Source organism: Temnothorax americanus, unplaced genomic scaffold (assembly GCF_048541705.1).
Source record: "Temnothorax americanus isolate GAGA-0224 unplaced genomic scaffold, ASM4854170v1 Scaffold7, whole genome shotgun sequence".
In the NCBI taxonomy this organism is placed as follows: Eukaryota; Metazoa; Arthropoda; class Insecta; order Hymenoptera; family Formicidae; genus Temnothorax; species Temnothorax americanus.
Genome location: NW_027509792.1, coordinates 6,386,738 through 6,414,404, shown reverse-complemented (window position 1 = coordinate 6,414,404; position 27,667 = coordinate 6,386,738). Strand labels below are relative to the sequence as shown.

At 40.4% G+C, this 27,667-nt stretch overlaps 1 protein-coding gene across 7 annotated transcripts in view; it reads left to right on the top strand.

The window, feature by feature from the left end:
- Nucleotides 1–27,667, top strand: part of LOC143905942 (zwei Ig domain protein zig-8) — a 128,092-nt gene that overhangs the window by 71,164 nt on the left and 29,261 nt on the right. For all 7 annotated transcript variants that reach the window (XM_077421618.1, XM_077421624.1, XM_077421622.1 and 4 more), the window contains one exon: nt 17,654–17,831. In XM_077421618.1, the coding sequence (XP_077277744.1) occupies nt 17,654–17,831 (178 nt within the window). The remainder of the gene's footprint in view (nt 1–17,653; nt 17,832–27,667) is intronic.

The following is a 27,667-nucleotide window of genomic DNA, read 5'->3' as shown; positions in this document are numbered from 1 at the left end:
AACAGATATAATTAATATTCTCCGCGGAAAAAATACGCGGGACACGTGATTATAGATGCGAATAGCGCATATGAGGCGAATATTGCAGCGGCGCATACAAGATGTAATTATCTGAATTGAATGCCGAGTTTCTGATACATGATGCGCAATACCGCCGATATCGACGTATGAGTTTTCCGCTCATGCAGTGAGTAGCATTTGTGGTATTAACGTCAAAATGAAATATAACAAAAATATATAATATAGGTAACCGACGCGAATTTCCGCGATGATGTTTTTCTGGTCATACCGGGAGCAGCTTGGCGCACCGCACGGCGACGCGCATTAGATCTTTTCATGGTGCAACGACTTCAGGCAAAGCTTTTAGCTCGCCAGGCTGATTTACGAAATGGCAGAAGGCCCTTTCCAGCAACGTTTCACGTCGCTCGTCTCGCGGTTGGCCGGCGGCGTTGTTCTCGACCGATGCAGCAACCGGGCTCTCTCTCTCTCTCTCTCTCTCTCTCTCTCTCTCTCTCTCTCTCTCTCTCTCTCTCTCTCTCCCCCCGCGACTACTACCTCGTTTTTCTCGGTTTCGCTCCGGTAAATAACGTCGGAGTAGGTTTGGGCGCGGTGAGAAAAATTAATGCCCGCCGCGGGCCTAGTGGCTCTTGAAGCTTTGCTGGATGGTTAGTAATGGCATTACCGTGCTACAGGCTGCGCCATATTATGCAACCGTCTCCGCGGTGATACATTGAACGAAACTTGGTGGTGTAAAACTGCGAAGCGAATTTTGTTAATACGCAACGCTGCGCATATTGTCGATAAAATCCAATGGGGGGCGCATTGTTTTCTTGGCCGATAAATTTATTCCCGAGAGGTTTTTTCTTTTTTATTAAAATTTTGAAGCATATTTAATTTTAATAATATTACGCAATACCGATTTGATTATGTTATTAACTGGTATGTGCTCAATCAAGCGATATTATACAAGCTTGATGCTATATTATTTATATTCATTGTATCGACGGCTTAATACGCTGTGCTACATAATATTATATTTGTATTATTCATGTAAATTTATGCATCTGATGCACGCAATCACGTACATCAGCTATTTCTTGATACTTTATTCATTTTGACGTATAATGAACATTTTGACCGCTCACAATAAGAATTTCGTAATTAATCTGCATTTATAATTTTGTTCAATGCCCCTCTGAACGAGTAAGGATGAAAAAAAATTGTCAATTAGTTTGATTAAATTCGTAAGAAGTTCGAACGAACGATACTGTACGCGTGACGTGGAGACCGATTGTGGAAAGCGATGCGCGTACAGCCAATTTTTAAGATTCATGGCTCGGGGCGGTCGGTGAAGTTCCGATTTGGCGTCTTTAGAGCGTCGACGAGGTGGATGCGTGTGGATCGGTACGATGCTTTGGGACGGGAGGAGAGCTCGGCGGATGCTCGACGAATAGACGAGAAGAAGAAAGTAGGAAATAGGAGGAAAAGCTGGAATGCCGTGCGCACCACGCGCAGTGTCATTCGCGAAGATAGTGCCTTCTATTACCGAACTTTTAAAGGCGTCTTTTGCGCAATATTGTCTTCGCGGTGCAAGATGGAATGCCACCATTTCGCCTCCTGCCTTCCTCGCAGCCTTCGCCGTTTCAGCCTTCGTCCCCTCACGCTGCATTTCTCCCCGTTTGCTCCTCGTTGCGGCACATTCGCGAGACAAATGGATAAGATCGTTCCAGAGGAACGTCATAATCTCAACTCTACTCTGCAGATGAGACTTTTTAAGTATATATTACAGAATTTATTAAAAAAACTTGCGAGTTAATTGTTTCTCTCAACATCTTGTTTTCAAGGCATCTCTCATTCGGCACAGTAATTTACACACGTAACATAAGACATCTTTTAGAGCGATAGAGTTCTAAATCAAATTTCCATTATAGGGGGATCGAATTTAGGTTAATAAAATAAACTATAACGTTAAATTACAATAACAGGATTGTGCCGTATTTATTACCGTATTTACTAAAAGGGATTTCGGTAAGCAGCTCGAGTTGCACTCAGCACTTTGGAAAATGTTACATTACCCACATGTTAGATTACCTCATAGAAGTGACCTGACCTAAAACGTGACTCAAACAAGGGTTTATTCCCCAGCAAAATTGCACTGCACTTGTAAGGTGTTTGTTCCGTGCTTAGTTTTATCTTTTAACATATATATGCGCTTCTGAGTGATTCGTACACGAAAAATGCGCGTGTCTGAGATAGAGAACAAGAAAATCTTTTTTCGGGGGGGGGGGATTTATTCTCTCTGAGATGAAAGTCTACATATATTATTTCAACTTGATCTTTCTATTTCTTCTTACGGTTTTTTTCCGATTCTCGCACGCACTTGCTTGTTGTGACGATTTGTAAATGTAAAAGCTATATTGGAAAAGTGAGGGATTTTTAATCAAAACATTTCTCTTCGACCGTTACAGTTTTATATTATTACAACGACGGTTTTCTTAGCTATTGATTACGATGTTCTCTCGGGAATATCCGGAATATAGATAATCGTACAGTTAATGACCTCGACTTCGTTCAACACGACACCGATCATTTCCTAGTAGGTGATAAAGGTTACGTCCTATTGAGATAAACGCGTCGTTTCCTGAATGCTGATCTTATCACAATCACGTGCGGCTACAATGGAAATAAGAGTTAAATCGCTAAGGGGGCGGGAGCGTATTTTTGTTCTTCTTCTTATTGGCTCAAGCGGAGGTTGTCCTCCTGCTTATCGAGGATTTATCTTCTGAATGTGTGCGAGCCATCGATTCCTCTTCCTTACTGTGGTAAGGTTAAATCGAGCATCCCTCGTGAGCGCTGTCACGCCACTACCCTTCTCTACCAAATACGACTTTTATTTTATCCCGAAGCATTTTTCTTCCATACTCGCGTCGTCCCATGGAGACGAAAAACAGATACGGCGTCTCAAGAGGTGATAGAGTTTATCAAGACATCTCTTTGTTTCCGCTCGAAAACTATCTTGTATCGCGCCTGGTTTATCTCCGATATACATTTTGTTCGTCGTCGGCGAAAATTACGCAAATCAAATGCAAATGCGGGCTTATACGCCAGACTGATACTTATCAGTCTGATCATTAGGATCAATTAATTGAAAGAAACGACGGCGATTGTAACAGGTTGCATCTCGGATCGGGCAGTGTGCGTCCATCGTTTATACGACGTATCCTGATACCGTATACGTGTATAGCGTATCAATCCCCTGTATATATATATATATATATATATATATATATATATATATCTTACTGGGCGATACATCCTACGCGGCAGCCACGGGAATTACGACCCTTTGGGGGTTGATAATTCTGTCTGTCCGCGTGCGGAGTTCAGACGATGGATGCTTCATTGCAGAGAGCTGTACACCGTTCTTGAATCTAACTCGGTATGAGCGCAAGTGCCCCTGAAATTTATGTTCCTATTGGGAATGATCGTTTCTCTTGCATCGTTACGTTTGCAGCGTGCATTCGCGCGACCCGAATGGGGCATTGACAGTTTCCTTTGTGCAACTGGCACTCACCTTATCTCTCTTGGTCCATTCGTTCGCTTTTGCAGTTACGAAAAGCAGTCTTTAAACACTTTCGTGAAGTAAACGTGCGTGAATGCTACTCGTAAAATTGCAGTTACAGACACAGACGTACGGCGAGTCGTACGGCAGTGCGTTACTATTATACTTTGACGTTTTCTAATGTCAACCACGGGTGTTGCGCAAAATGCATTAATACCTGAGTGTGTAAATTCCTTTCATCTTCTTTCAGGCACAATCAGAATTATTAATAAGTAGGTTGTAAAGAATTCTGCCTGCAACTAGAAAAATACCAGTGATATATTTCCGTGATATTAAACCCGAGAGAGATTGTGTTGAGAGTAACAATTTATTTGTTTTGTAATTTTATAAAGTAAGTTATTGGAAATGCGTAATAAAATCGCGGAATGATCGGTGATTGAATTTTTGAAATGTTTCCAATCTTTATAAAAAAAAATATAACGATTTATTTTATATATATATATATATATATATATATATATATATATATGTAGGTCTGGAAGTATGTTCCGGGACTTTTATTTTTGATATCGGTATATTCCGGGACATTTGGCAGTTTCCAGGACTGTCCTGGAAAAAATTGATGTCCTACGGCATTTTTTGGGACAGTTTTTTGAATCTGATTACATATATATGCGTTATATTCCAGGACTGTACATTTCAAAAAACGTAAACAGTCCCGGAACATACCTCTGGACCTACATATATATATATATATATATATATATAATATAGAGAAGACATTGTTGGATTTGAGATATAGAGGAGACATTGTTTCACTAATTTTATCTTTTTACTGATTGATTGTAATTAATATCGTTAATACATTGTTATTGATAAAAGGATTTATTGTGATTTTGTTGGAAGCCTCAGTATGAGATTTAATTAGTGCCGACATAACGATAATGCGATATAATATTTGTTGAAATACCAATTGTTTGAGGTTCTAATTAATATTTGTGATATATGTAGATATATATAGCGAAATATTATATCCAAACAGTCGGTTGGACTTAACTAAGATAAGATTTAAAAGTTAATAATTTCTGCTCGTTAAATCTATCCGTCTTGTTTGCGCGACGTGAGACAAAGATTGGTTCATCAAACGTAATGATCGGAAAATAAATCATGCCGAAGCAAAATAGCTCGAGGTTCGGATAACATGAGTAATGCTGCAGTATCACGCAGGGAATCGTGCGTTTCGAGCGATAAACCGAATTCAATTTGCAGTTCGCATCAGCAGTTCGCCTCGCTGATGTACTCGACTTCGGGGTGCGGAGGCAGATGCATTTTCGCCGTGCCGACGTCGGTATGTTCGCCTGAGCGTCAGGAATAGAGCCCTGGAATTTAGATTAACGATCGTGCGTGACTTCAAAATTACCGTTGATCCCGGTATCCGGCGCGCTCTTCTCTATTTTTCTACGTCTTCCCCCACTGCGTTTTCCATTTCTCCGTTTTGCACTGTTCCGTTTTCTCGGCGCGCGGGAAGATGTCGAGTAAGTTGCGCGTCGTTATCCGCCTTACTGCGAAAATTAGAACCGTCGTTAATGTGTGTGTGTGTGTGCGTGTGGATAGACGAAGCGGGAAAAATGCTGGGTAGCTAAAAGCGCTTGGAGAATTTGCTAAGGAGCTGTAAAATGCACACGATAAATACGAATATTATAGCGCTACCAGAAGTTTATCTCTGTGTTCTCTGCATATACTTATACTACTGCTTAGCTGTACGCTTTATTTTACCTTATATTCCTTAAATTACGCGACTCTCTTCACGTAATTACGTGACTTGCGTAAGATACGAAAAGATGTGAGTGTACGAAATAATTTCATGAGCTACGTAAATTACTTTTTTTATAATTTCATTATAAACATATTAAAAATGGATTCTTGCTTATTATTCTAGCGCACCCTGATGAGATAATCCATCGCGCGATACGCTTCTTGTGTAAAATTTCCTTGAATATTCTCAATTTTTCTCCTCACACACGTCTTTACGAGTTTCTCTTGCACTCTGTGTCGAGTCGCGTTCAGAAATGAAATGTATAAAAAGGAGCGATGCGCCTCATTTACAATTCCGTTGGGCCATATCGACACGTACGACGCCAAGATATTTTCTATCACCTCCAAAAGATAGAAGCGTGTGCAGAAACGTAGGGCCTAACACAAGCTGTCGTCGCGAGGAAAAATTTGAAACGAGGTGTGCGGTATATAAACAGAGGAACGAAGACGACGAGAACCGCGGGATAATAGCTGAGAGACTCGCGGCTTCATACGGAACACGACCCAGATCTTTCGCGATGTAGCGACTACGCGACAAATCACTGTCCAAAATCGCGAAATCTTTTTACTAACTTTATTGCAGTCTAGTTCATTTCGTTTCACGATTCTCGAAGCTCGATCTGACAATAAGAAGAATTAATCCTCAGATACGATCAATGACATTAGAATTTAACATTATGTTATTTATTTTTAATATTAAAAATAAATTAAATATTAAAAATTTAATATTGATTTTTAAATATTAATTAGAGACAGAAAGTTGAAATTAATAATTTACACTTTATTTGAATTATTTTTCATGTGTCTGTATCCTGTTGTTTGTGCTATATACTTTAAAGTAGACGCGATTATTTCTGTTTGACATTTGCTCTGTCATATTGATCGATGCATCTCTGTCTTCTTCAACTACTTCTACCTGTTATATCATGATATATTATGCTGGCCCATAAAGACCACCAGCTTTATACATTGATCGATAATGTCTTATTTCCGTACGCTACCTTGATGACTTCCGGCACGTCGGAAGTTACAAAGTATCGCGTCACTTACTCGCTCTGTCAGATGCAATCGACGCTTTATCGCCAGTGTAACTAGACGAGTGTAAGAACAACGAACTATTTTACAAGAGTATCACTTACGCAATGGACGCACTTTTATTGATAAAGGGGAATTTTAAGCAACTTTTTGAGAATGTTTCAATTTTAATTGTATATATATCTCCGTTTCCTCTTTTTTTTCTCTATAATGAAAAAACTAAAATATCGGATTTATGGAAAGTTATAACCAATTTAGTTGCAAAAACAGTTAATAATTTGCCTTTGAAAATGTTTATATAACGTTTCAAAAAGAGTTTGTAAAAAAATTGTTAAATATTTTTATCAGTTGCTCGCATATAAAAGTTTTTCAGTCGATTATATCTGAAATCGTAAATTATCGTTGTGTAGAGCTCCACCATGTGTGTTATCGCGAAACGTGGCGTTTCGCTAATCCGGCGACTTTTTACAAAGTGTCTGGAATCTGTATATGAAATGGCGTATATTCGCGATAAACGTTACAGCGACGTCGGGATAATCTCGCGCATGACAGTACCGACAGTAAAACGCACACGGTACGCGAATGCGAGTTTCGTCGGAATGAAGAAGAACGACGAGAGTCCGTCGCGTTGCATCGTCGAGCACGCGAATTAGGCAAATTTATACGAAAACCATAAATCCTTAATTATTTTCTAGCCGCGCAGCGTCCCGTAAGCGTGCCGAAATTTGCGATTCAAATTGCGCAGGCCTCGCTATTAAATCGCCCTCCACAAGCAAGCCCGCCTTCTCTTTGCTAATATTTACCCTTGCCTTACTCGCGAGTTGCCCGTTGTCGAGACAAGCTCGAGGGTTACCAAGCGGCGGAAGATGACCCCACGAGTTATACTTAAGTGCCGCCTTTCGGTCTGCTATCGGCAAATAGGTGGTTTTAAGAAGCTTGTTTCATCAAGGGCCAAATTCTTTCCATTTCAAGAGCTAAATTCCTTCCTCCTCCCTCCCTCCCTCTCATGAAATTCGCGTGTTAGCTGTCTGCTGAGCAAAGAAGGAGAAAAGGGGATGAAGTGGAATTTCTCATCTCCAAAAATACTTTACGATTCATCAACGTGCGTATCCGACATGTATTTTTTTTCATTCGTATATCTTCTCTTGACACTGGAGATTTTTTGCAATAATATTTCCCTTGCGCAATAGATTATTGTTTTTTACACGCTGCGTTTTTAAAGCAATATATACACATAATATTATTTTGATTATAAAGAATTTTTTAAAGAACTTTATAATATTGTTGTATAAAACCATAACACATTTATGGGTGAGAGGGTAGTTTCTAGCGATTAAAAGCGTCTTTTTATTTTATTCTTTCATAAGAAAAAATTGTACAGATACGCTTTTTTTACAACGAATTTGATATTAAAGTTTTATCCTCTCCTCCATAGCGATTTATCCTGCGTTTCATCGAGAGTTGTCGTTATGCTTTCGTTTTCGCCAGCACGGCTTTAACGGGTGAGTTATGTCGCGTCAACTAGCCGGTAATAGTTTCACCCAGACGGCACACTAGCCGACGTAAGCCGTTTCGATATAAGACCGCGTTTTATCACTGAAAGTCTATTATTGCGACTCATCCCTTCCGACCATTCTTCCACGGCGCTTGGTATGTAGGAGGGTATGTAGAAACTATGCATTACTTGCATAATTTTAAATTTATACCCCGAGGCAAGGCGTAGGGCTGGCACGGCTTTACTCTAAGCAATATCACGGAGAACTCTGTGGGGAAAAGTAGAACCTGGTACCACGAAAGAACCTCGGGTATAGAGACTGGCGGGCGGGACAAAGTGTCATCAACATTGACTCTTCCACTTATCGTAACTCTGCACCGTAGAAAGATACTTTCGTGGGATTTCGTCGTATGAAGTTGCGTTCCATTTCCACGGAACTCTTCGGAATCGCGGGATCAAGTTTTAATGAGGCGTCCTCTATCGCCGTACTTACATCGCGTCCAGTCGTTCGGAATCCGCGCAAATTGCGCGAGCGCTTGAAAATTTTCAAGTCCGCGACCCCACGGTTATTTATTCAAGAGTTTCTCGACGGAATTTTTTCCGTGAAATTTTACCGATCCCTTGTGTCAACAAACGTATTACGTCGGGTTTAATACGATATTCTTGGTTTCTTCGTTCATTCGTATGTGCAATCGATTAACTTAAATGCAAATGAATAAAATTATTTTATTTTATTCATTTTATTCATTCGCGAGAGAATTTATCTTTGTTGCGTAGTAAATTAGTAGATGCACTTAATCGATAAACGTGAAAAGCTAGTGCGCGGTATTAATCAACAAGAGTCAGGAAATGTCTGCCGCTGGTTACTCGTTAGTTACTCGTATACCGTCAGGGTGATCGACGATGCGCGATTAAACTAATGCAGTAATTGCAATTTCATTTAATTCGTAGTGGGGCGATCAGTTTTCGCGAATAGACGATATTTTTTGCCGTGAGATGAATAGACAAGTCGACTTAACGCTATCTTAAAATTTAATTTGATTAACATGGCATTCGATTAGCTAGCAGTTTTTAAATTGCTACTATACAGTGCGTAATAAAAAGACATCAGTAATAAAAAAATCAGTTTGTGACGGATATATTTATTGACATTAAGATCGATAATGTCACTCCTTTCGCAAGAAATTATTGCAATTCTTTACAATAAATTTCAGAATATTTCATTTTACTGATTGCGTTTTCGTAATACTAATTCTGGACGGAGATACACGGATACAGTTTCCATGACTAGTCAAAGTATTATTTGCAAGCGTAAATAGTATTCCGCGAGAATGCGCTTGGCTTATTTCCCAATAATATTCGGTTTCGTGCACATCGCATTTTACGCTCTCATTTACCCGAGGTTTCTGCGCACTTCCAATACAGTGGATTATTCGTCACGCTATCAGCAATCGATTACCCCCTGCGTATGAATGGCACTTAGTCATCTCCTGTGTAATTTGCGTCTAATTAAATGCAGGAACGCTACTGCGATGATTGGTAGATCGGGATTAAATAATAGTTTATATTAAATATTCCCCTCGTGTAATACGCTACTTTTATTCTACGTCATTTTGTTCTACTCCGTAAATTGCTTTTACGATAGCGATAATATTACGCTGTTTGTGTAAAAATATAAAGTTAACTTATAATCTGAGAATTAGAGAATTACTATCTCGCACACACGCGCAATTACCTAATACGCAAGTCGTCTAAGGTGTTGACCCAAGTATGTGACAGATCGCAGCAGAGCTTAGTAACGTTCGGCACAGGTCAAGCGCGTTGCATTGTTAGGTGCATACAATGGAATAATAAACAACGGATTGTTATCATATGCGATTGAACCGGGCTAAGCTGCGCGTTATTATCGATTCGAACGGGATGCATTACTTTCGCATCGGGATTCCATATATTAGCGCGGTGCGTCCATTTTCGTAAGAGATCGCCTTTGTTCAACCATATCGCTATGCCTTTTGTGTTTCATGTGACAATGAAATACCTCGCGCTTGTTATATAAGATTTATCAAAATTATTTGAGCCATAGATATTACGTAAGAAAGCTCCGCAAGTATCGTCTTCCAGATATTAATTTTCAAACTGTTACGTTATATTTAATTATTATTGTTACGTTATATATATTAACCCTCCGTCACACCTGTGGGGCTTTAAAGCCCCAAGCGTAATTCTTTTCTTGCGTTTTTTCGTGAAGAGAAGGAGGCGGTGTTTGGTATCTCACCCCTCCCTAAAAAAAGTTGACAGAAAGGTTTCGCTGCCGCGGTGACGCGACGCCGGTTTCCGTCAATGAGTGTTCGAGCAACGACCCGGCAAAACTAAAGTGCTCTAATAAAGGGCCGGTTGTTCCAACCTGTTGGTAAACTAACTAATAGTTAAATCAAGTATGTCTTTGTTTTTCCTTTAAATTAGACAAAGATAGACATATAATTTAACTATTAGTTAGCTTATCAATAGGTTGGAACAACCGGCCCTGAACAGATGTGTGACAAAGGGTTAATGATATGTTATATATTATTGCGAACGACGAAGTGAAATACGTTTATTATACGCACATATGCGTGCGCGAGAGATGTTCCCGATTAGTTAGCTTCAATTTCTTCTTATCGGATAAAGAAAGTGGCGGTTTCGCTTGATGGGTGCTATACCATCCGATCTTTGGGTCGGTTAAATTCGCCGGGACTTTTTTTTCCGTTCGCTAAAACATCAGCCGACCGTATCTAGATAACGGTAAGCTTTAGAAACGATCGATAAAGTCATCTCCTTTTCTTACCGGGTTCTTTCAGAGAGACTCGGAATAGGAATTTATATGTTCTACCGCATAAAACGCAACCTATCTGCCTTCTTCCGCGGCTTGTCTCTCGCTTTTATTCTTTTGCTTTCGTGCTTTTTTCCTTTTCTTTGTATTCCGAGTATTTCCTAGTTTGCCTACGCGCTTAAAGTACATTTCTCCACATTTAGAGAGACGCATCCGTGGAGTTTTAATTTTATGGAGAATAAAACGGTATTATTGTAACGGTAGATAATATCTACTGAACTTGTCACGATACATTACAGTTATTTATGGTTATTATAGCTCTGGTAATTCGTAGTGTATTGTTAAGCTGTTTTCTTAAGAGATTGGCTGAAGTTGACATTAATAAAGAAAAACTTGGAAAAATATATATATATATACATATACACGCGAAAGAACAGAAGGGGATGAGCGGATAAAAAGAATAAATTAAAGACTATGTAGAATAAATCAATAAAGGAGGGGTTTTTGCCTATCAGGGTCGAAGGATCGATTCCATCGCTCGCAGTTAAGCGTTATTATCCTTGAGCTGCTGAATCCCCGCGGTTTACTGAATACTACGTTCAAGTAAAGCTTGCCTCTCTGATCCGAGAAATGGCACTCCGAACAATCCACCGTTTGCCCGCGCGATCGTGCATTCTCGCCAATTGAGACCAACCGCTCGAACTGAACGACGAAAGGCGATCGAGAATTCGTATTTACGACCACGTCGAAACGTATATTGACACGCAATAATATATCCGTTAATGTTACGTGCAAGGACACACACCAGACACCAGATCCCGCGAAGCGTGAAATCGAGATGACTGGCGAACCAATCAGTTAACTAGACCGAGTCCAGAGTAGACTAATGAAGATATGTACCTCGTGCGTGCGTTCAACGGCGCGTAAAACGCATCGCGGAGAACGAGGATCGGCCGCGGAAAAAATAGTGAATTTTCCACGAAAATCGGAGAAGAAGAATCGTTGAACGTCACTCGCGCGAACGTAATTATTTGGTCTGGTTTCTTTCACGTAGGTATACGAGCCCCGGCGCGCGATCGTCGCAACGTGATGCAGCCATCTGTATATAACCGAAGCGTAAAATTCCAATAAAAATCGAACGATGACTTGTTTGATAAAGCGGGTAACGGGCGAAGTATGGTTAAGATTATCTGTTTGATTAACGGTGCTGTTAAAGCGCGCGGAGATCACGCGCATACGGGATTTATAACGTCGACGTAAAAATTGCAGAACGAATCGAACGCCGGACGAGTCGCGTGTACGAACGCGGATTCAAAATACGCTCGGAAAGGGGATTTAAAAAAAGGATCCATCGCGCGCGCGTTGCACATGAACGTGTAATAAGCGCATTTATAGTTATCGGGGAAAAAGTGTAGGATAATATTGACGATAAATATGGCTTTGGCAATCGTCGCGGACGTCGTGGATTTGAGACGTTATTGTTCCGCTAACAGTAACGAGTCTCGGATTTGAATTCATTGTTTCAAAGAGCCAGTTACAGCGGATTTTCACGAGCAATATATTATCTGTTATTATTGCAGCCCCACTCGAAGCCACAATGGCCGGCTTTGCGCGCTCTGATCTCCATATTTTAATTAAAAGCTCTTGACGCTGGATACGTACGTCTCACCTGGGCAGAGAAGTCAATTCGCAGTATCACCACTTTCGTAATGTAGTTGTATGTTAATTCGCAGCTGACGGTAATTTAGAATACGCCATTTCATACTGTGAAAACGTGCGTCGCTATAACGAACGGTCTTCCTTTTAATCTAATCCATACATATAACGCGGAGTAATTCTTGTATTATCGCTCTCAAACGAACAATAATATTATTAATATTATACGATATACGTATATTACAGATAATTAAAATGTGCCGATAACGCATCTATATTTTATAACATTATTTTGTAAGTGACCAGGCGCACCAGACACGTACAAATATGAGCGTAGATTGAGAGGCACACTCGCTTGACATTACGCTGACGCATTTGTTCCATGTTCAAACAAACGCATTTAATTAGATACGCTTCTTTTTTGACGTCCACGAAGGACATTAATTCTGTCGTGCAGTCACGTTCGTTCCTGTCCCGCGGCTAAACAGAGCAATTTGTCTGTCCATTATCGCGCGGCGTAACACAAAGGCGAGAGGCAACTAACTTCGGTATTGGACATCGAACACGCGATGGCACGCGATGTAACCGACGAGTATATACATGTATATATATATATATATATTGTGTATATATATACGTAGATATACATACATCGGCAAAGGGACAGGTGAATGGAGAGAAAACGAAGGAAAAAGATAGCGCGCGGGCGGAGAGATAGGCAGAGGCGTAAAAGGAGAAAACAGTAGTAGAGATGGGAACAAAAACGTTAAAGAGGATTATTTTAGGACGATGCGGTTCGAATCCCAACGTTCGGGCCCGGGGAGCAACGTTGGAACCGGTGGTTTATACCCGCTGTAAAATGCGACGGGAATGTTCCCTTCCTCCCTATGCGAAAATAGTGGTGGTCGTAAGACTACCGCGCGGCGGCTGCGGATGGTGAAGCGCCAGCGATGTGGCGGCGAAGCCGCTACGCGCTACGGCGACGGCATGTGCCGTATAACGGCGCCGCTTCACTCGTATATCAACAACGTGATTCCCATGCATACCGCTCACAATCTCGTCGCCCGTGGGGAGGGTTCGGGGGATGCATATGCATACACGCGTGACCCCGGGTCCTCCGCGCGTGCATATGTACCTCCCCGGTTGTTTCTCCCGGGGGACACGTGTGTGTCTCCGCTCTCCGTCCGGACGCACGTGTGCGCCCTGCTCCCGATCCCGATGCCCGCCTCGCGTTTGTCACGCTCCCAAATTCATGTTTCGAGGTCGCGCTATACGTCGCGCACGCGTGTCACTCGAGGGGGTTGATAGGAAAAGACAGTTTCCGCCGTTTTCACCGCATCCAGTGCACTGTGTAGCCGTTCGCTGTACAACCAAAATGTCTCGCTATACGCTTGCTGGGCTCGAGCCGTGAACGGGTTGCGTTGATTTAATGAGCTGCATTAAGATAATTAAGAGATATCAAACGTATCTTTAAACACGTACATCTAATTGACACTTGATTTACTAAGGAAATATCATACTTGAGAGAAATCTTTCTTAATTAGAAATTAGTCGACTATCACGGTCTTTGAAGATTTGCAAAGAAATAATTTTCAAAGGTATCGCCAATTAATTAATTGAGCCGCCTTTATTAACGATTCATTAATTGTGCTTCATTGAAATTCATTAAATTATTTCTTCAATCGGCGCGCAATATAACTATATAATAAAATGTATATAATACAAATTGAACGAGAAACTTAAATTACATATATAATTTCGAATGGCGATATTGCTTACTCGTTCCTCGCGGCGTCTAGGATCGCGTTAACGTTTCAATGATTTCTGATAACGTGCACCCGGAACGACGTATGCGGGCAAGATATATTCGCGAGAAGGAAGGTAAAAGTTAGACGCGTAAACTTGAGATTGGTTGCTTGCCGCGGTCTCCCTATAGGAAATCCTGATACATCGCAAGTTTCACGCCAAACTTTCCGAGGAACGCTACTTGGCTCCGCTCGCGCGCGAGGTATCCTTTAGTTTTTCCGGTTTCTTTCGCACGCTACACCACGTATCTTTCGTTTCTTTCGCGCGTTACGTGCATACCACGTTTTCCTCGCCCGTGCAGGTAATTTTGTCGAGCATGTCGTATGGCTCTTCGTAAACCACGTACCAACGATGAGTTTCGTGTTCAAAGTGCTTGTTTGTAATTGCACGCGGCCGTTTGTGGGCGCACAAGGGACGCATGCTCGGCCCGCTCGGGACGTGAACGGTGAAATACAAAGGACACCCCGTAAAACGTAATCTCATTGTTTCATCGTATCATCGCTGTGTTATAAATTACCTCGAGTCAATTATCGCGATAATCTTTCGATGAAAGAGAGTTTAAGCCGTAAGAAACTACTTTGAGACAGATCCGTAGATGTATTAAGCTTTATTAAGAACTTTGAATAATTAATTAATGTACCAGGAAATACACGACATATTTGGTATTTACGTTAAACCGGATTTAGATTAAGCGAGTGAGCGCGAACATGGAATCATGATGGCGTTTGCACTCAGCAATAAGTAGCTCGTTTATGTCTGTTCGTTTGTTTGTTCTAGATCCTTTATGTTCAAACGCTCTTTTTCAGCTTTAATCAAGAAGTGTCTGATACATCGTCGGATTAATTTCAAAAAATGTTGAGAAGAGTATTATTAAATCGTGGTCAGATAAAAAAAACAATCTGGTTTTTTCTCGACACACATTTCACGAGCAAATTCAAATCTGTTCCACGTTAAAATATGAAATGAATTTCATATAATTACATAAGAGCAGAGTAGACGCGAGTAAATGTACAATAAATTTTTTTCATTTGCTCACACAATATATACGCGTAGGTATATTTACTTTTAATTTCAAAGTTCGTGATTTATATCAATGTTTCAATTTAATACACAGTCATATATATACACACATACACTATATATATATATTTTTGTAGTTAAATTATATATATAATATGTATGTATATATAGTTATATATAATTTAACTACAAAATTACTATAACTTAACTATTAAATTACAAAACTTTTCCACGTTGGTGGAAATATTGCCTGAAGTTCAAGAGTGCATTCACTGCTAGCGATATTATTATTTCAATTTCGTAGCAGCGAAATGTTTCTAGAAAGTTGCGAGTGGAAGAGATTGGCGTTGACTAAAGAATACGTATTCCTTTGATTCGGTTAAATTTATTTTCGCCTAGAACTCCTGCCGACAGGATACCGCGGGGTTAAAAGCAGCGAGAGATAGTAACGTGAACGTTTCTTTTTGCGCTGAGTAAAAACAGTGTGGAGAAAGAGCAAAGAGCATATAGCGACGCCGCGAGTCACACGAAAGAAAGCAACTCTCAAAGGACGCGTGCTACAAGTCACCCTCAAAGGATGTATCCGGAGTATACCGACCGCAAGGGAGACACGAGACTGGGTAACTCGATAAATAAAAAAGCAAAAATGGATAAATCGGGAACGAGTCGGCCAAACACGGCTCCTGTTTCTGTTATAAAAAAAAAAAAAAAAAAAAAATCTCGGCTAAGCTTTGTCCTTGGTTGTTTCAGTCTGTTCTAACGGGTTGTCTTTTGTTTCCCAACGGGCGTCCCGAGTTTTATAGTGGGAAAAAAGAGGATAGGAAAGCGGTTAGTAATGACGAGGAGCACAATAGCGGATAGTTAACGCACAGATGCGTCGGTTGGGCGGGTGGGTGGTCGAACGGGACGCTTGTTGATGCTATAACGACGCGCGAGCGTTGCCTGGGTGATACAGAATGGCGAGCGACATTGGGTCGCGAGCGAAGCGTTGAATTGTAAAGAAGAAAGGAGACGGAGATCAGTTAGTGGCCTTCATTTCGGTGCAAATGGAGTTTTTCCTAAATGGACGTTTCGAAAGTTTGCCGCTGTCAGGCATTGTTTGGCCGGCCGCGGCGAGCGGCAAAAGGACGAGGGAGGAACGGGACGCGAGAGCGAATGCAATGCGGAATCATCAGTCTGCCAAGGCTTTGATTAGCTGGCGTCACGAGGTCAAAGGCTCCCTCGATTGTTCGCCTCGTATTTATAGTTGGTTCGTTCGTTTTTCTCATGCGATTGTCGTTCTCCTGTTTCTTGTCTTTTCCGTATTTTTTCGTCTCTTCGTCTTCTTCTCCCTTTTCGTTCATTCCTCTTCACATTAGGATCGTATTGCTTTTCTTAAAGAAATATAAAAAAGGCGAATTCTGTTTTAATATAACTTTACATGTGTTACTTATCTTGTGATTTTATTTAAAAATTCGTTGATAATCTAACAAAAATCTTTCTAAAAATCGTTCCTCCTACTATTCTTTGTGTTGATTCTTTCTTTTTTAACTTCAATTTTGACTTTTTTCACCTTATTTTTCCTTGCATCAAGGCGAACCATTGTTGATTCAGCTCCACCGTCGTACAGTTGATTATAGATAGGCCACGCCACCGTTTGTTTTATTGCGCTGAAACTCTTATCTTGGAAAAAACTTACTTAAAATAAACACAATTAATCGTACACTTATTATCTATATGTCAGCTACTTGAATAAAAATTGTCGAATAAAGACAACGTGTTATGAAAAGACATGTAATGAGAAAACAATTCTGCCCATAATTTCGTGATATACCAAGATTATTACAAAACTGTTGTTCACTTTCCTTTTTATTTACCTACGCTTGAAAATAGATGTTTCGCGTGGAACACGAAAATCCCTGAACGAGATAAATTTCCGAGGCTCAATCGGACGTATATATCGGGTACGTGATCGAAACACGAGCGACGGACACTAAAAGGAAAAGCAACGATTTCCCGTTGCTTTACGACAGTAATTAAGCGCGACTTCGCTTCCGAAACCGCAACTAATGCTTGCCTCCGTTCGATCCCGAAGCTTCATTTGCTTGCGCGCGTCCAATGACGCGCCGTGCCACTTTGATCTCGAGTTGAGTACTTATACGAAAGTGAGATCGCTCAATCTACCTGCGTGCGTTAGCGTTTATTTACCATCGAATCATCAATTCACTGGAACGCGTTTCCCGAATAAGTTGAAAAGCACTACCAAATAGCAGTTTTACTGGGTTCGATTTAAAAATCACCGTATGTGTATGTGTGTGTGTGCGTGTGTGTGTGTGTGTGCGCGTGCGTGCGTGCGTGGTGCGTACGCGCGCGCGCGTTTCGTAATTTCGTTTACGTTTACGTTATAATTAAATCCAATCGTTCCTCTATTAAGGTATGCATACGAAATTACCTAGTTTCATAAATTTCTGTGCAGTGCCGAAGGTGGAAATAGTGGATGAGCATGGCGCTACGGCTGGTGACAAGTTCTACAAAGCGGGTAGTACAATAGAGCTGAAGTGTGTAGTCAGCAATATACCGCAACCTACAGGCTATGTCACGTGGCGGCACGGATCTCGTACGTTAAATTACGACACGACTCGTGGTGGCATCAGGTAAGCAATAGCAGACATAATATTTTGGTGTACTGCGACATCTTGAACAATGCAGTCGGCAATATACCAATTTGTATCGAGGAAAGCATCGGCTTTGACCCATATGTGTACATATAGTTCGTCATTACGTTATATATATTATCTATTTGACGTGCAGCACATAGCAGCAGTGCGCTTAAATGTAGCTAGTTAACATTCTGGTAATTCGGTCGAGGACTCGATGGTTTATGCAACCTGCATAGGCGGGCATTCTAATTGCCTCGATAAAGAATGGTACGTTCGGTGAATTTTGAAAGGCTTCTATTAAAGTTCTAGGGCGACGGTCAACAATTGCGGCGGCTTCTGGCCGTGTGTGACCTAATTGGTTATAGATATAACAACATTCATGAATTTCAAATAGCGTTTCAAACAGCATTTGATGTTGTCGGTTTCATATAGAACGATTTTTCAATCAGCGGTTCATCGATAAAAACAATATCGATTTTTTTCTCAGACATAGCGCAATATAGTCCCTTTGTCTTATTTATTTGATGCACCCGCTTCGTTTATTTTAGCTATAATCGTTTAGCTCACATCACATATTTGACATCAGTTTACGCGATAATAATAGCGATACTTGAAAAATCTATGAGAAATTAGTAACAATATATCGTGATCGATATGGCACCGGGTGAACCGTTGACAGTTTAATCACCCTTGAAAACGCTTCAATTATAGTGAGCCGATGCACATAATGAACGAGCTCATTGCTTGTGCCAAACGCAGGAAACGGGCTTTGAATAAAACATACAAAACTTTTAATTAGAAATCGGGTAACAGGTACGATTAGCAGAAATTAGACCAATCAATTGAAATTAGCTGCGGAATTTCAAAACCATTAAAAAACGTCTGGAAATTATTTTTTTATTTTTTCAATAAAAAATCGGCATGAAATATTTAATGAATACTAGACATCACAGACGCGCGCTTCGCGCGCGCTATATTTAGCTTTAATATTACACACAACTGTAAAAATATGCTATGACAGCCGTTCACGAAGTTAGCGCAGCAACAGAATCAATCAGCATCGCGGAAAAGAGCAACAAAGCACGTCGAGACTTTCGAGAAGACTTCGAGAGATGCGAGTATCGATTTAACATGCCTTTTTTTAGAAAGGATTTGACGAATATTTGATAAATGAAAAATAAATTAATAGTGAATTTATTTTTTCAAGTTATTAATTGAAAATCTAAAATAGTTGACCAATGTTATTTTAATATTTTTTTCCAATGTAAACAATTAAATTGTTACAACAAAAATCAAATTGTTACAACAAAATGATATTAACATTTATGCATTAGATCTGCGCGGGAAGATATTACATGTACATTTCGTCATTTTTAATAACATTGATCTTTTTATAGAATTTTATATTTTTGAAATTTGCGAAAATATTAGGCGATTCAAGCAGGGCTTTTATAAAAATTTTGAATACGATTACATCTATATACAAAAATTACGTCTATAAATTACGTATAGGCAAATTATAAGATGTTTTCCTCGCCGTTAATATTATTAATTTTTTTATAAATTTTGCGCAAGATTTTGCATTTATAAATTAAAAGTCTATAAATGTTACGTGGGCGGTTCGTAAGACGCAACAATTTGTTTTTATTTCGGTCGGATTGATGTGGCATAATGCGGAACAGCACGTAGAATGCGTATGCGTGCGCGCAATTTATTGAGAGCACATTCTATTACCCTTTGATTATCGCCGCGAAGCGTTTTGCGAGATTCGTTAAATCGAACACATCAAATGCCGTGCTGCAAATGAACGACATTCGATCACGCCGTCGCGTCGTCTATTGTGATTACTGGTTCACTCCAGTGAATCCATATTATAATGGCATGCATCGGCTTGATGAACCATTATGAAAAGACTGTATCATCGTATCTTACAAGTTGCTCTTGATATAACATTTTCGCAGGTATTCCGTGGATCATATACGCATACAGAGAGAGAGAGAGAGAAAGAGAGAGAGTGAGGAGGAATGATTGAACTTCACGCTATTTATGATCTTATACATAATCTTCGTGATATAACCGTAGTTGTTGGCTAAATTTATTATTTTACTATGCCTTCCGACGTAGGAAAGTCTCTGTTTATCATTCCCGGGTATATAAGAGTAAAATATATCAAACGAAGAAAAATGGAGCGTTGAGCCGTAACAAGGTGTTGGTGTTCATATATTCTAAGTAAAGAAGTAACGAATTGTAATGTACATACTGCACATATACATATATTCCAACTTAATAGACTGCGCGTCGCAAATTTGGAATGAGGGAGGTTCCAGGTTCGAATCCTGGCTGAGGTAATATTTTTCGCAATAAATTCTTTACAGTTTTTTAAACAATTAAACCGCGTCGATTTAATTCCGGGGAGGGAAGGGTATTAATGTTCCAAGATAGCTGTGTTTCAAGTTCGACAAATTTGCGGCGCGCAGTCTATTAAGTTGGAATAAATGTATATGTACAGTATGTACATTACAATTCGTCACTTCTTTACTTAAGTATAGAATATATAAACACTGACACCTTGTTATGGCTCAACGCTCCATTTTTCTTCGTTTGATTTCTAATCGTGTGAGCCTTAATTATTATTAAATTTATATATGTTGGAGAGTTTCTCACCTCATCAAACTTTATAGGCTTGTATTGCTATCTACTTGTTGATGCGAAAACTCTCACTGGCTTAAACGTCTAAAGATGCAAGGTTGATATAGATAGTACATCGGTGAAGTTAGTTAGCAGTATAACGTTATTATGTTCCGCACATAGTGTCACACTTCACCGTCTCTAGTATCTCGTAGCTTGCCGACCTCCTGTCTATTACTCTTCACCTTGGGCGTTCTCTGTAAGTTGGTCAAGTCTGTGAGTGCACGCCTCAAGCATGTATCGCCAACGCGGTATTAAGCTCGGCATAATCAAGCGCGCGATTCTGGTAGTAGTTGGATAATAGCAAAATATCGCGATGCATGACTTCTAATATAGCGACACGAAATTAGGGAAATTCTTAAATGCTGCACAGACGAATTTTTGAAATAATATCGATACTGTTGCTGTTAATTTATTATTAGATGCTTGGTCCAATCACATAAGGTATCAATGCAATAAACTTGGAATATTTTTAATAGTTGATATTAATTAATATTAATTAATATTGCTTTTTGTAATTTAACGTTACTCACAGCGGCTTCAGTTTCACAATATTCGAAAATGTTTGTAGAAATGTTGGATCGTTAAACTTTATGAAATTATTAGTCTTTAACTATCTTTAGAAATAAGAGATGAACAAAATTCAAGATCGAATGTTTCTTTTATTAGCATAATGATGGATTTCGAGTTAATACGTTATTAAGGACGATAAATATAAAGTGAAATATATTGCGCGTTGTATGCAATGATATCGTATCATTGGTCGACGTCCCGACACTCCCGACGTCCCGACGCTCGTTTTGGCTACAGTGATACGGCGCGGGCTGATCCACTACTCGGCAAATCAATTAGGACACGGGCGTCGTAGCGCAGAAAAAAAGCGTGACGAAAACAAAGCATTTAATCGGATTTTGTTTTATCGGTCGTACACGTTGAACCCACGGCGGCAAATATTTCATGGCAACAAGGGGACACTGGTGCTGCTCCTTTTTTTTATATCAGTGTCCGCGATAAAATAGGCCCCATATTTCAAAATTCTATTCCGGTCACGGCTTTTTGTCATCCTCTTTCCGAAATAACGCTGCCGAAATGTCGATATTATATTACTCGGCCTTCTGTGCGATACCTGAAAGATTTAAAGAAAAAGTAGCACAAGTGGACTATACTACCTATATATCTACACCGGACTTCTGGATATTCCCATTTGTTAACATCTCTCAACATCTCGAACGTTGCGGAATTGTTTCCGTGATAAATAACGGTTTCTGATAAATGTAAAATTTTCCTACGGATAATAATATATATATGAAATATTATATATGAAATAAATTATATAAAAAACGAATAGCAAGATATAGGATTTACATTTATTTAAATAGGAATTACATTTTAATAATCGTTCGTCCTCGAGCATTAAACAAGAGCGAAATGAAGGGGATGCACGTACGGACTATATGAACCGATCCTCCGATCAAAAGTTTGTATCTGCCGTAAACTTTTATGAAACTTACGGGATGACTTCTTCATGGCTGCTACCCGGAGTGGATTGTATATGCATCGCGCGAAAACGCTGCGACCGTGCGGGAAAACAGAAGTGACTGTACAGAATATGTTATAAATAAATACTGCGTGTTCACGAAGTTTTTTCCCTGTTAGCGCCCATCGGCGTGATACAACTTTTAAGTTGCCTCTATTTTCCAATATCATATTCCATATTGCGTTCAAATATAAGAAGATTTCCCGTGAAAAATGAATATAAATCCCATATGCACGCGCGCTGAGTTTATCGATTTTCAAGCTAAAAGTAAGGTGATAAAAAGAAAGATGCAAATTGCTGGACGTCGTAAAAACGTTTCTTCTTGTTATCATATTTTTTCGCGATATAATTCTTTGAAAAATGATTGGGTTTTATACGTACATACACACTATTTCAATATTTCGTTCGTCGATGTAATACCTACTTAATTTTAAAAGATTCGTGACCGTGACCGGATAAAAAGGTTATAGCAGGCGCTTTCCTAAAGTTAGATCCGTTTCTCATTAAAGGCGGTGTTTATTGGAATTGTTATGCATCCTTCTTTGCATTTTTATAGATAGTCCTTGGCAGTAACATGGGCCCGTTTTTCTTACTCTGCATCGTATTTTCACGTTGGCAGATATCATTCGCAGCGCAATGAGCCGCTAATAAGAATCCGAAATGAATATTCATTACTTGTAATAAAATGTTATGATCCTACTTTTCAGATATTAAAAAAACCGCATTGTTTGCATGCATTTCGTTAATAGAATAGTCAACGATATAGAAATCCAGGAAAGTACCTATCTCTATGTAATAAAATAATTAAGCACGCTTAATGGATTTAATTCCACGTGACTACATATGCAACGCGATACTGCACGTACTGCAATATATGAATATCCGATAGATACAAAAAATAACTTGCGTAACATTAGTTATTTTATGCCGGACGTAGGTACACGTATGCCAGTAATATGCAAATTAACTCTATATTGATTTATGCAATTATAAAGAACAATATAAAGCGTGCCATATTGTTGTACCATGCTATATTACATGATTTTGTATTTTCTCTCTTACGTGTCTTTTATATCGAGATACTATTATCCAAAATAGTAGGCCTTTTAAAAACTCAATTTATTAGATTAGAGTAATTAGATTAAAGTAACGTCTTTAATTGTAGCAATTTTTGACGCGAATAGATTTATTTCTCTTTCCTATTGTAAGTTACATAATTCTTCAGTTAAACTTGACAACATTCAAATCAACTTACTTAGTTCAATAATTATGACATTGTCTTTATTTAAACGTTAATAGTTATGGCCCTATAATAAGTCATGCATAACGAAAAATATTCTTCATTAACTTTTGATATTCTTCGCTGAACGTTTTGGCAAGGCTCCAAAGTAATCAGCAATACTTTTTTTTCGTGCGAAGTGGTTTCAACGACAATATCGCGGATATAGGTATCGTTTATGGTTTTTTTCCATTTTTGGTACCGTAGACGATAAAGCGATACGAATACTTTTTGCATACACTTTCTGTAATCGTTTCATAATCAGTCCAGAAAATTGCTCGAATTGAATTTATGATCATTACGTTGACTAATTGATCTCGACAAGATTAGCAAATTAAGAGTGAATAATACATGTGATTATTATGCCAATAACCTCACCGATCTACACGATTAATTTTTCACCTGTACGATGCATGTTTTAAAGCAATAATGCGACTTCTATTAAACGCATGCAGGACTGCAGCGTAGCAATCAATCAATATACCAAGTTGCTTAATGAGGAATACAAAATCCAATCCGAACAATAAGTTTTGCCCCGCGTGCTCTGGCACGTTATAAAATTCCCACAAACAAATTACGGTACGGTTAAATTGCACTGTGTATAATCGTGTTAATGCTTTGACGGTTAACGACGACATTGATTAACGTATGACGCATTCATGGTTTTACTTTTATTTTGTCCCATTTTGCAAGCGGCTCTCGATTAATTATGTTTATAATGTATCATGACATATAATATAAATGCACTTGGAGTGACGTGTCAATCCTCATGTACGTCTTTCAGTTGCGTGCCCATTTTATCGGAAAAGTTTATCCCGTATACCTTGGTACGGCTTTGAACAAGAATTCTTTGCCTCTCTTACCACGTTTATCCAATTATTGTAAGGCAGCGTTAAAATGTGATGAAACACTCAACCGTGCCAAACATTATTGGTTGCGATGTAGCTTTAACGAAGGTGTCTTCTTATTCGCGTAATATTATTATTCATGCTGCATTTCGCGCTAAATTTAAGCGCTTTGTGTCCCTTGCGGAATTAGCATGGAATTTCTCGGAGAGAAGTCGGGGCTTGTCACTACCTTCCGAAATTCTCGGAGAAGGTGGCAATTAACGAGATTTACATACTCCTATTGAGTAATCGCGTTATCGCGTTGTCAGCGCGAAGTATTCGTCGTTGCGCGTTTGTTTCTCTTCCTGTCCTTCTTTATATTGAAACGACGAATACATTTTTAAGCTTTCACGTACACAGTCGTGCCACCGTTCTCTTACTCACAACGTTTTTATAAGTAAGAGGAAAAATAGAACGTGCCAGAAGTATCCTAGACGCGAAAAGAACTACGGGTGCACTGCCTATGCAAAGTGTGAAACACATCGCTTGTCCGAATATTCACTGTAAAATCTCCCGTCACTGTACACGGCATTCAATTATGGACTCGAGTTCAACATTGCCAGAGGATTTGCCACGGGAGCCGTGTTACCTTCTATATAGCTGTAAGTCAGGCCCCGTATATCCGTTTGATTGATCGTTACTCAACGGGTTTTAGCGGATCGATACCTTGCACGATGTAGCAAGGACCGCAGCTTAATCATGATGTAGTCGGAATAAAGCGCCCCCGCTATCATCGATTTTTTAAACGTTGGCATAGGCATTAAGTCGAGTTTATTACTCGATGAATATTTAGGTGGAGCGCAGGAAAATCGCGTTTGCGTTTCGCGTTAATTCAAGGCGTTGGCCACATTACGCCATGTTACGTTTTTAAAATACGTATTACATCATCGAGAGTGCGAATTTTGCATTGTTCGAGAGTGTAAAATCGAGCGTTTTTGTTTTTAATTTTAATTTTATGTCAGGTAAACACGGCAACGCAATTTTCCTCCGTGTCGGCGAGGTATCGCGATTTAACGCCGTTCAAGCGACTGCAGCGCGCGACACGTTATGTCGATTTCTTCAATATTTTTCCTTCACACACGCGCGCAGTTCTATATCTTTGTATCGCCGTAAGTTACATGCATATTTCGTCGCTGAAAGCATATATGTATATTTATGCGAGCATATTTGCCAGAGGAAGAACACGGCACTCGCGCGCGTCGTACGCCCATTTACACCGGGGGTGAGCTCGTTGTGTACCTTACTCGGCGTCGCACGTTCGCCGGATGACTTTCGAAAGATGGAACGGGGTAGGAGCGACACGGATGTGTAACGAGGGAGCGAAGGAGGCGCGAGTGGGTGACGAGGGAGGTGGGAAAAAAAGGAGGGGGAAAAAAGAGAAGAAGAAAAAAAAAAGAAACAACGAGTACATCTTTTCTTTCTCGACTTCCCGGGGCGTATACCGTGTGTATCCTCTCTCGAACAGCGCTCAGGGAATTTAATTCCATTTTCAATTTACCTAAACCCCTTTACGCAAACTTTGCTACCGACGTCGAGTACTTTTGGACTTTTTCTACCCTTTTCTGCGTGCCTTCTATTGCCGTCCACCCCTTATTCGTTCTTCTCCTTCTCCACGGCACGGCTTCCTTCCATTCGAGTTCGTCGAGCGACAGGAGGCACACACGTTTCCGCCACTTCTTGCCTCCTTTACGAATGTTGCATTGCGAATCTTCGGGAGGGTCTTGAATAAAGCCGCTGAGAAGGGAGGGGGGCGGACGAGAGGGGAGGGGGATTGGCTGAACAGATACCAGAGCCACTTGGTTTTAACTGCCTTTTATGCAGAGATGCCTTCGGGGATCCACATTTCGAGCGCGTCCACTTAAATTGGAGTTTTATCCGACCGCGGATTTCCACCTTCTCTACACTATACGGGGATGTCGCGCGTTAATTAATTCGCGGTTCCTCTTTGCTTCGGCAATGATCGTTACCGTTCCACCTTCGTTTCTTATTCCCTTTTGTTTCCAAGCCCCTTTTCACGTTCAGATATATCTCAAGATCGGGTTCAGCTACATGTACACACAGCTGCATTCCTCGTTAACCGTATATCGCTGCTAGAGGGCGCATCGCGGTTAGTTCGGCACGCACGCACGCAATTACTCGAAGACGTCGACGAATCTAACAGGTCCTCGACGAAGATAGCATTTCGAGGGCTAAGCGTCTTACGTGCCGAGATACACGAACGCGTCCGCCGATAATGCCGGTGCACAGTTTGCGAGGGCATAACCGCCTTCGTCTGGCGCAGGAAACGCGTCGTGCTTCGAATTTTCAGTAGACCTGTCGGCTGATAGATTTAAAGAGACTTCGCGAGCGGGAAAGTGGGGGAAAGGGAACAACGAGCGTCTTTCCTATACAAAAGGGACACGTAACGGCGCGCAGTCAGACGACGTGATCTGCGACAAACGCGTATATACTAACTGTAAAGACGGAGATTTATGGGCGAGCTTGCGAGACGAGCTACGAGTACCAGGACGCGGAGAACAGGTGCTCGATAAATTCACGAGCGTCGCGGCGCGTCGTTGCAGTTACCCCAGCGGGAAAAACTTTGGTAAATTGTATAGCGGATATTCCATGGTAAACTCGTTAGACCGGTATACGATACCGGTTTGGCCTGCAACGCCGGCCATTATTGCGCCGAACGGATAGAAACATACGGTTCTTTTAAGCCATTAATGGCTATGGAATTTCCAATCGAGCACGCTTTCTGTCAAGGATGTTTAACGCGGCCATTCGCGAATTTCGTTTCGCTATGTCGCCTATTTTTACGGGAGGGTCGTTATTGCATCGCGCGCGCCGCGAAAGAACGCGATGATATATAAATATACAAATGTCAGCGCCGACGCGGGGCAAAATAAATTTCGCCGACACCGCGCGAATAAAAAGTTTCCGTCCGTTGGACGTTGGACGCGTGATTTGATCTCCCGTGCAAAAACACGAGCGGCTTTCGGATTGTTAAGTGACATAAATATTCGCGATAAATGTCTGATAAGTGATATTACACCGCGCGCGCACCGTTTCGCGGCTGTCACGCTACTTACACGCCATATTGCATTGTTTTCTCGATCGCACGCGCGCGCTCCCTCGCTCTCTCGCGCACTTTACCGCGCATTTGTGTTGCGCACATAAATAAAATTTTATTATCTCAAAACGTATATACGAATTATAGAAGTCGATAACGGCGCAAGAGGTCTTTTCCTCTCGTAAAAGGCTCTCTCTTGTTTCTTTCCTATATTCGGCAATAAACATCTTTATATATAGGGAGCGATGAAAGCTCCGTTATTTTCCCGAGAAATAATCGCACTCGCTCGCGCGATCATGCTGCATTGCTTTAGGAAGTCTGACACACCGGGAACGTAACGGCCATTATGGCCGCGTGGTTGATGCGGGACAAGTTTTATTGCAG